Genomic DNA, 11,063 nt, shown 5'->3' with positions numbered 1-11,063 from the left:
ATATATATATATATAAATGGCTTAATAAATATATTAGGACACAAATATGCTGTCTAATGGTGTGAAAAGTGCTTGTTGAATGGAAAGTGTCAGTCAGCTCTGATGTGTGTGTGTGCTGTGTCCCCGCAGACATGCCCTGTGTGCAGGCTCAGTATGGGCCCGCCCCTCTAGGCTCAGCTTACTCTGGCCAGTCCTTCAGTTACCAGAGCGACAGCTACAGCTCTGACCTCATGACCCCGGACTACACCAAGCTGGACCTGGGCGGGGGCGAGATCTCAGATGCCGCCGCCACCACCTCCCTCCCCAGCTTCAACGTCTTCGTGGAAGGGAGCTACGAGCCCAAGTCCTCCTGCCTCTTCCAGATGCCCCCGCACCGGCCCGCCATCAAAAAAGAGGAGGAAAGTTACCCAACCACCCCGCCGCTGGACACCATTTCCTCCTCCTCCATGTACTTTAAGCAGTCGCCCTCCTCCCCTCCCAACACCCCGTCCCTGCCCCCCCAGCATGGCACCTCTTTCCTCTGGGACGAGCACTCGTTGGCCCCCCCGTCGCACCCCCATTCCCTGGGCTCGGGCCTGGAAACGGGCGCCCTCAAATCCCCGCGCTTTCAGCACTTTTACCAGCACTCCCCGCCCCACAGCGGCGGGAGTGTCGGCGGCTACGAGAGCCTGGGGGGAGGGATGGTCCGCACCCCTTCGTCCTCCTCGTCCTCGCCGTCCGTGTCCCACCCTCATGGCCCGCCTCTGGAGCAGCCCATGTACCAGCTGCATCGCGGGGCCGCGGGCGGCAGCCTCGCCTTCCGCTCCCTGGCTCTGGGGCCCTGCGGTCCGCTCCTGGGAGACAGCTTGCCTTCGCCGCCCCCTCGCGGACCCCAAGGAGAAGGAACCTGTGCGGTGTGTGGGGACAACGCAGCCTGCCAGCACTACGGCGTACGCACCTGTGAGGGCTGCAAGGGCTTCTTCAAGGTAAACAAATCTAACTTCAACTTTCGATATTTTGAAAATAATCGTCGCTTTTAAAGCGACAGTCCACCTTTAGACCTTTTACTGTATCAGCTCTCATTTCCCGCTTTGCAGACGCCACTCTCATATTCTTAACAAACGTATAAGGGAAATATGAAAATTTCAGCCGGTATCGACATCCAATATAATTATTGCTGTTATGGCTGATAACTGATATTTACTGATATTACACAAACACATAAATAACACTAGAAGCACTCGGAGAGTGCAAACCTCCGCCAAGACCAATTTCCTCCATCCTGTAAGAGTTAATGCACCAAAGCAGAGATGGAAACAAATTTGCCGAATAAGTTGTGACGTAGTGAACATTTAAGCAGCAGTATGCACGGGATTTCTTCTCGGTGGAGTCCAATGTGAAAAAAAAAGTCGGACTCGTCACCCGACGTTATTCATGGTCAAACTGGTGTGGGATTAAGCTCCTAAGTTTTCATCTGTCACATTTCACCATGTAAAACATCTGTTTTATCTCCTTGTATGAGTTTGTAATGGTTTGACTCTCTTTATAAAGTGCTTCCTGGCTCCCCCCGTCTCCAAACTTTGAGGCCCAGCAGCTCTCTGTTTACAAGCCTAGTAACCAGAAACTGTTTTAATTGGTTGTTTCGGAAAAGTGGTGTGTTTGAGGAAATGGGAAAAATAGGTTTCATGGTGCAGTCACGCACTTCCTGGTCACAAAACGTTCTGCAAATGTGCATATTATGGCAAAGATTGTTCATCATTAAATGTGGTTTTAACATTACTTTTATAAAGTTTGAAGTCCATGCTGTCCAATCCAGCTCACTGTTTTTTACAGAAGCCCTGTGAAAGCATCACAGCTTTGCCGATCTCAGGGTGTTAAAATAAAAAAAATTCCTGTATCCGCATCGTGATCCGGAACATCACCAAAATTTAATAGTGTGTTCCTTGGCCCAACCTACATGTGGTAAAAATGTCATGACAATCCGTCCACAAGTTTTTGAGTAATGTTGTCCACAGACAGAACAACAGAACGACAGACAGACATACGCGATTGAAAACATTACCTTGCCCTTGGCGGAGGTAATTATACATATTCGCACCAACATGCTTGGGTCTTTTTTTGATACCGTAAATAAACAACCAGACCTCTGACATGGCTCCCTACTTCAGTTATTCCTGGCTGTGCAGCATCTCTATCATGATCAAACAGATGCCGTTCAACCAACCATCTCCCCTCACAAAACAGAAACACAAAGATAAAAACTGTGGGAAATCAATATCAGATGTTAATATCTGCCCAGTTTTATATATCGGACCGATACCGATATTCAAAAAAATGACCAATATCGCCCGATACCGATATTAATGCTGATATATCGTGCATCCCTAAAACTTAAAGTGAGACATAGGATTTCTAAGGACCAACACTACTGCACAAATGTGTCAAGGACAGAAAGGCAGACGTGGCAGTGGAAGGTGCCGCAGCAGTTTGGAGAGAAAAACAAAGTTAGAAAAAAAAACGATGCATCAAATATTTAATTAGTCAACGATTTTAATAGTCGACAATAATCGTGACTAGTTGACTAATCGTGGCAGCCCTAATATGAAAAATTAAATTTGATAAAATAGCGTTTGCGTAATGCGCTGTAAAAAACCTTTGAGAACTGAGTTGTTCCAAGATGTAATCATGTCAGTTGATTCACTTTTTTGCTATACTATTTTATCTACAACAGGTAAGATGTTTATTGTTCAAAACATCCCCACAGAATTTCACTTACGGAGCACATTAGTGAATTTGCTTCAAACGACATCATTTGAAACTGTGTTTTTGCATTTGCCTCGTTCCCACTCTATACATTTACATCATCTCTAATGTCATATCGAAAGCAAAACACACCCACGGGGGTTGTCTCCCCCACTAACCAAGTGGGCAAAGTGTTAGTGGGTGAAGTGAGAGCCTATAGGATGGTTATAAAAACCTCATATTTAATGCTGAGCCGCTCTGTAATAAAGTTCAATGCAATGGAAAAGGAAGCCTGAAATCAAAGTTTCCTCTCAGTTTGGTTGTAACGCATCAGCTGCCACAGAATTGACCACAAATTTTACTGACACAATACCATGACCATTATGAGTCAGTTTCGAGTTTGGCACCTCAAATGCTCTTATGATTCAATATTAGAGTTTTTCTTGTGTGTTTTTTTTTTAGCCGCGATGCAAAAGGAAGTTTTAGTCACACTTTTATTTCTCTGTTTTCCTCGTGCAGATTTTTTTTTCAAAAACGTGCGTCTCTGACACGAAGTGTTGCTGCTGAGCTTTGCGGTGCAACTCGTGAAATTCCAGCGAAAGCAGATGGAGTCGTCTCAGCGCGCCGTTGTTGATTTATACATTTTTACAGTCACGCTTGTTAAGCTTTCTATTGGTTGCCCGAGACAAGAGAGAGGGAGGAAATTAAGAGACAGCAACACAAGAGGGGTGGTGGTGGTGGTGGGGGGGAAAACATAGAGGTAATTGAACAATGCCTCTGGTAGGTGGAAACAAATTATCCTTCTTTCCAATTAGTTTCACAATTTGTTTTTATTTAGTAATTAATGAAAACGTTGTCTGGTGGCAGCAGGCTGCAGGGCCCTGTGTGCTGCTCGCTGCAGCACTCTGCAGCCACAAAGCCTGTCAGACCTCGCCAGGTTTCCTTTACATGCAGATGCAACCACGCACGCACATGCACGCAACCACACTTATAGACAAAAAAAACATACATGTGCAGAATTTTCTCTGTTCCAGCGTGAATCCAGGATGCAACGTCAGACAGAAAAACCCTTTCCCCCCACCTGCTCTGCTTCATGCATTCTCAGGCGCATTACCTCCATTATCTGGCTGGTTTTATTGAAAATACTTCCCTGATTATATTTAATCACAGCTGAATAAGTAGTACGCATTAAACCGTACTGGCTTGCTGTGAATTATTTTTATTTCATTAATACAATTTGAAGCGCATTTCCCTCTGAATTAGCTTCCAAACAAGTATTTTTTTTGTCCTTTTCTGTTTGAATAATGTGTAGCATTCACCGATTTTCATTAATGGACTTAAGTCAGGATTTGAATTTTCAATAATAAAAATTGTGCATTATTAGAAACAAAAAGAGCATTAATGGAAACGTTGAGCTATTGCTGAGATTTCCTTCTTTTTTTTTTACCAGAGAAACACAGGTCAGCTTAGAGCACTGTTCTTTTTTTCCCACTGCTTGTAAAGCGTGTTAGTCATGGTGAAGTGTCAGTTAAGTGGCGAAGAAGACTAAAATTCAAGCTTTTATAGGCATGTTTTAAAATTCAGCAGTAATATGCATTCATAGAAAGAGTTGGCTTTTGTGAAAGCGGATGGTTCAGCACTTTGAATCGAGCTGTGAAACGCAAAATGACAACATCAGTTCNCCCCCACACACACACACACACACACACACTTCACTTGTTTTGTAGGTGCTCAGAGAAGTGAAACAGCAAAGTGCATGAGATTTGAGTGGAAGGGGGATAAAAAAACTAACAGGCTTTAACTTAAACCAAACTTGTTACAAGTCAAGAATCTGCCTCTGCACGCCTCCGTCGAGTCCCCCATGGCACTCCCAGCATGTGGGCCTCAGACTTTGTGAATTTACTGCACAGACCTCACACCCCAACTCTGAATCTAAACATAAAACATTTTAATGGATTATTTTCTGCTGAGTTAAAGGTTGGTTGTTGTTTTTTTCCCCCTAGAGTTGTTAGGGTCACAAATTTTTTGGCGCCATTTTGAAATAAATGTAGACTTTTAGAGGAATTTGGGATAAACTTGACATTAAGGCACAAAACTTATACTAACATATACAATGCAGCAGAGTTGTACAGTAACTAAGTACAAATACTTTACTGTACTTAAGTAGAAATTTTGGTTATCTGTACTGTGCTTGAGTAATTATTTTTCAGCGTACTTTTTACTTTTACTCATTACATTTTTACACAATTATCTGTACTTTCTACTCACTACATTTTTTAAAAAGGTAAGAAGTAGAAAGTCGTTACTCCTATTTTATTCTGAGTTATTACTTAAAAAATACTATCGTGATAAATTGTGTCTCCTATAGAGTGAATTTAATTATGTTTGGATGAGAAGTATAAATATATACCATTCTGACACACTATTAGCTTGTACACAACCCATCACAGCTGCACGCTGTTAGAAAAAATATTTTTTGGAGAAGTCACCTCCCAATAAATGTCATTTTGTAAAATCTAACTGCTCACTTTTACTCAGTACTTTTACTTTTAATACTTAAGTAGATTTTGTGTCAGAAATTTACTTTAGATACTTAAGTACAAAAAATATCAGATACTTTAAGACTCAAGTAATATTTTTAGAGAAGACTTTAACTTTCACCAAAGTATTTTTATGATAAGATACTTGTATTTTTACTCAAGTATCACTTTGAGGTACTTTATACAACACTGCAATGCACATTTCGGCAACACATACAAAGGAAAGGGGCCACAATTTTTTGTTGACACTACCAGAGGGCCACATAACGCTGTGCCTGCACATTAGGGTTGGGCAATACTGGCAAAAAAATTAATTATATAAATTGGTATTTAGCCAATAATTATTAATTTGATAATTAATCTCCTGGAGTCCCTGGACACCCTTATGTCCCTTATTTCCAAGGGAAAGCACTAAGTTGTGACCAATTTAGTGCTTTCCCACTAAATTGGTCACATGACCAATTAGATTTGTTTTTCATAAAAATCTGTCCAAATTGTGTCAAAATTACTGACTTCAGGCCATTCATCAAGTTTTAAATTGTGTTGATAGAAAATAAATTACAGAACTTTAAAAAAATGTTCTTCATATTTGAAGCAGAGATGAGCACCAAGCGCACTGACTGGTGGCATTAATCATATTAATCGTCAAGTGCCAAAAAATTACATGTTTATTAAACCAACATACAGTGCAGTAACTTAAAGTGTCTGTGACATCAATTTTTTGTAATAAATGTGAACACGTTTTTGGAAAGAAAACATTAATAACATATTGCAAAACTATCTTCACACTGCTGAGATGAACAGTTGTTGAGATAATTGCATGTAAAGAAACAGGAAGTGATGTCAAAGGAGAAAGTCTGCATGTAAACAGAGCGTTGCTACAACAGCTAACACAGACTGTAGAGAAGAATCTGATGTTTCTTTAGATTATTTTGAGTCACCATCAGAGAAATGAAGCGTTAAAGTTTAAATGTTGTTTCAATAAAGACCAGAGTTGTCTTTCTTAAAGCGATGATGTCACTTCCTGTTTCACTTTAGCTGAGCCAAGTTCAAAAGAAAATATGCGATTTATGTGACAAAATGAGTAAAATCATGTGTATTATGCAAAGTTTCTTAAATATAAAGTTGTTTTTTTACTTTCTGTATTTGAAGGATTTACACGTCACAGACACTTTAACACATTTCAGGCTCAAATGCATGTGTAACAGTTGCACTCTTATATATGAATACAAAACGTTTGAAGCAAACAACAAATAAACTCACTTTAGTGAGCTGAAGTGCAACGACAAAAGGCGCCTTTAGTTCAGACACCTGCGTGGTTGTGGTTCTGGTAAAAAGTCACCGTTGTTTGTGTACTTGCGACTCGTTGGTGGGGTCTCGATGGCGGGCCGGATGAAAGTCGCCCACGGGCTACATGTGGCCCGCAGGCCACCAGTTGATCGTCCCTGATATATTTTTATTACAAAGTCATGCAGTGCTTGTTTTGTTATGTGGCATATTTTGCTAAGATGCTCACGCTCTGTACAGGAAGTAAAGTCACAAGAACAACAACCATACACACACACACACACACACACGGACACACACATACATTCACAGCAATGGATAAAGAAAGTAAAGGAGAAATGGCCAGTGCTCATACTTAAGGGTTAATTTATCAAAATCTTAACTGATCATTAAAAACTTGGGCTCTTCCCTGAAAGCAGCTGTTCAATAAAACAATTCTGTGGTTTTACTAAAGGGAAGAGCTTCACTCTCAAATATTCACTCAGGCTTTACAAAAACACACTCTTAAAGACCAATTTCAAAAAGCAAATATGGATTAAGAGCTGTTTTTTAAAAGCAAAACTTTTGTAACAGACAGTGTTGTATAAAGTACCACAGAGTCATACTTGAGTAAAAGTACAAGTATCTTAAACATGACTTTGTTAAACGTTAAAGTCTCCTTTAGGAATATTACTTGAGTAAAAATCTTAAAGTATCTGATATTTGTTGTACTTAAGTATTAAAAGTAAAAGTATTGATTTAAAATGAGCAGTTAGATTTTCTGTAAGGACATTTATTAGGAGGTGACCTCCCCAAAAACTGCAGAAATGACTGTTGTATTAAAAGAATGAATGGATGTTAAATTTAGGATGCACTAGTCCAGCTGTTTCAGTTTATATACATATATCAAGGCTGCACAAAGCTTTTCCCCAAAATGAAAATCTATCTGAGGGCTGCGGCCAAATGTAAGAATATAATTCATGAAATACAAATACTTCTTAAGTACAGTCCTTTTATTTTAATGATTATGTCCTGCTGGAGTGTGACATGATTTGTTTGTGTACAAACTAATACACTATCAGAGTTTTATATATTTATACTTCTCATTCAACCACAGTTAAATTCAGTCTATCTAGGAGGCTCAGTTTATATGGATAGTTTTTATTTTTTACAACAACAAGCTGCAATGAAAACAAGCAGAAATGAAATAAAAGTAACAACTTTATACTTTTTTTGCCTTTTTTAAAAATGTAAGGAGTAGAAGCAAAAAGTAGGCTGAAAAATAATTACTCAAAGTACAGATACACAAAAATTCTACTTAAGTACAGTAACAAAGTATTTGTTACTTTACAGTTTACTTTGTGCTGAGCTCGCTGCAGAGCTCTTGTAAAGATAATTAATTGTTGACACGTTCAAACTTGGCCTCAGTCGGCTGTGATCCACATTAATGTCCAGAACTTCTCCTGGCTCGTTTGGGTCAGCGGACACTGAAGACACGAGAGGAAGCAGACGTTCGCAGTGATCCGCGGTGCCATGACAACGTCTCTCATCCAGCACATTACGCTTCAGTTCCACACTCATGCCGGAGCATATGGAATAATTGGTGTCTTATTAGTCTCCCGGGGGGCAGGGGCATGTGTGGCGCGGGGGGCTCCTAATTGGATTTATGTGTTTTAGAGGTGTTAAAGAAAATAATAATAATAAAAACAGTAATAAAAAGAGGGGAAGTTCCAGTTCTGTTAGTTTAATTTACAGTTTGTTCGTAATCCTGAGTAGATTATAGACTCACAGTTGTTACTTTATCGTAGCGAGGCGCAGTGTTTGTGTACATAAATGTGATCTGTGTACAGATGTGGTCACAGATAATTTAAGGTGAGGTGTAAAGGTTTCCCAGTTGGATTTATTTGTTTTCACACGAGCTGCGACACCCAGGATGTTGAGTTTTTGTTGTCGGTGTGCCTGTGTTGTCGTAACATTGCTGCACCTCAGGCGAAAATTCTTCAAAAGAGACTTAATGAGATTTAATGATCCTGTCAAAGTCTGGCCCAGGAGGCTTCACTGACAGGTGTGTGGTTTGTTTGGAGCTAAACCAGGGGTCTGCAACCTGCGGCTCGGGGGCCTCATGTGGCCCTTTGGTCCCTCCGCTGTGGCTCCAAGAAAATGTGACCAAACATAACAGAAGAAATTGTTTGTTTGGTTTTTATACGCACAACAGAAATAAATTTGTATGCAAATATGTGATCTATACTACTAATACAAAAAGTAAAACTTGTTAGCTCATGCTAGCCTGATGTTTACTTAAATAATCCAACTTCTTTCTATGATCTTTCTCTCAAATCCATCAAAATGTACTTTTAAATAAATTGAAAATTAAATAAATTAGTAAGTTAGTTGGTTAGTTAGTTTATTCATTTATTTTAAAAACAACAACATAAATTCAATATACAACAAAAATACAAATCATAAATTAAATGAAAGGTAGCAGAAGAAGATAAAACCTTATTATATCTGCCCCTTTTTCTCAAATAAATAAATTAATTAAAAAATAATCTTTAGTTTAAAAAAAGAAAGAATAATAAGAATTAGAAAAAATAATATACCAGAATAATTCAGTTGTACTAGTTTTTATAAAATTTGTTATAAACTATAGACCAGGGCAATTCAAAGTAAATCACTCCAGGGGCCACAGTTACTGCAGGTCAACAGGTGAGGGGCCGATCATCCAGCAATTAAAGTCATCATGTAAATAAACCAAGTATTACAAAAATCTGTTACCTTCGAAATAGTTTATTTTGCTGCATTTAATCATGAATACAACATACAGAACCCTATAAAAGTAGTGATAATTAAACAATGTCAAAAACAAAAAGAACACACTTTGCCTCTTATTTAACACAAATATTATTTTAACATCTCTGACTTGGCAAATTTTTAAACCAATTCTATTTTCACTTTTTTAGTTTCTTCAATTGCTTGTAGTTTTAACAGTTTTGAGTGTTCATAGAAATGTTTAGTTGTAGCCAAGATTTACGTTTCTGTAGATATCAAACATGTCTATGTTTAACTAAAAGAACTTAGAGTGATTAAATTAGAAAACTGAGGGTTTGGGCTTAAGAGATGAATGTACCAATTGGGCCAAAATTTGGTCACTCGTGGGCCACATCCGGCCCACGGGCCGCCAGTTGAATAACCCTGCTATATACAGTAATTTTTTTTGTTTACATGAATATGATCTTTTTATTTGTCCTGATGGGTATGATATTAAATAATATAATATTTTTTTAGTTTTATAATGTCACCTCCATTGACCGTAAAGGTTCCTGAATAGGCCTCGAAAAGGCCCTTGGACCACCAATTGGTAATCACAGTTGTAGCTTGTTTTGACACATTTTATTAGTGAAACAAGGAGCAGAAATGGCTCTTTTGATGGTAAAAGGCTGCCGACCCCTGAGCTAACCGGGGGCTTTAAATAACAGCTGGAGATGTGGTCGCACACCGTTTGTGATGCTAAATCCATAAAACAGTCGATAATAAGTTCCTCTACAACCGGGTGCCGCTCCTTCATTGTGAGACTTCCTGATGCACGCACGCAGATTGTCTTTTTTTCCTCCCCTGATTTTATGTGAATAAGGTCAGTAATAATTGAGTAGAAACCCCGGCCCCCCCGCGGGGCCCAGCTGGGGAGGCCCCTGAAGGTGCCACGAGCCGACTTGACCCCGCCGGCTTCGCAGACCGAGGCAGCCTTCTCTGCTCTCCCACTCTTGTCCAACCTCCTTCGTCTCGCGGGACCCCCACCCCAGCCCTCATTGTCAGCGCATGGCTCTAATAAAATCGTCCATCCTGCAGGCGAGGCTTGTTGTCGGAGGGGGCGGGGGGATTAATTTTATCTAATTACACTGATGTCACTGCCGCCTTTCAGCGCGTAATTAAAATCTGACCTGCGAGCTTCGTTCCTCTCTTTGATGGGGGGGTGGGGGGTGGATTGAATTAAACAAATGAAATGTTAGGTGCTGATTGTGTTTGGAGGCTGATGATCGTCAGTGTGGGTTTTGTTTCTGCAGCGCACCGTGCAGAAAAATGCCAAGTACGTGTGCCTGGCCAGCAAGAACTGTCCCGTGGACAAGAGGAGACGCAACCGCTGCCAGTACTGCCGCTTCCAGAAGTGCCTGAGTGTGGGCATGGTGAAGGAAGGTAAGAAACATCACACCTGGCACCAGCTGGGAACACGTCACCATCCAGGTGTTGTTTCTCCTGTCGGTGCCTAGAAGGCAACACGACACCGCACAGGTCCACGCAGGGACACGTCCTCTCTGTCCTCCGGTCCTGAGCGTGGACTTTAAAGAGGGTGGACGCCAGAATCACAGAATCCACTTCCTGCCTCTCCTCACGGCAGCAGAGTGACATTCATTCTGCCCTCATTTTCTCTGAGTTTTCTCACCTGTCTCACATGTCCTAATACCCCCCACCCACATCCACATGGCACATATATACAAATAACAAACACACACACACACACACACACACACACACACACAC

General features: G+C 40.5%; 1 protein-coding gene across 1 annotated transcript in view; it reads left to right on the top strand.

The window, feature by feature from the left end:
* The window catches only part of nr4a3 (nuclear receptor subfamily 4, group A, member 3), a gene marked incomplete at its 3' end in the record, with an annotated part of 22,599 nt that overhangs the window by 6,262 nt on the left and 5,274 nt on the right, over nucleotides 1-11,063 (top strand). The window contains 2 exon segments of the mRNA XM_014004750.1: nucleotides 130-965; nucleotides 10,589-10,718. Coding sequence (XP_013860204.1) covers nucleotides 130-965; nucleotides 10,589-10,718 — 966 coding nt within the window.

This window comes from Austrofundulus limnaeus, unplaced genomic scaffold (assembly GCF_001266775.1).
Source record: "Austrofundulus limnaeus strain Quisiro unplaced genomic scaffold, Austrofundulus_limnaeus-1.0 Scaffold26, whole genome shotgun sequence".
NCBI classification, from domain to species: Eukaryota; Metazoa; Chordata; class Actinopteri; order Cyprinodontiformes; family Rivulidae; genus Austrofundulus; species Austrofundulus limnaeus.
The sequence above is the reverse complement of the archived record's forward strand: the minus strand, read 5'-3'. Positions and strand labels throughout refer to the sequence as shown.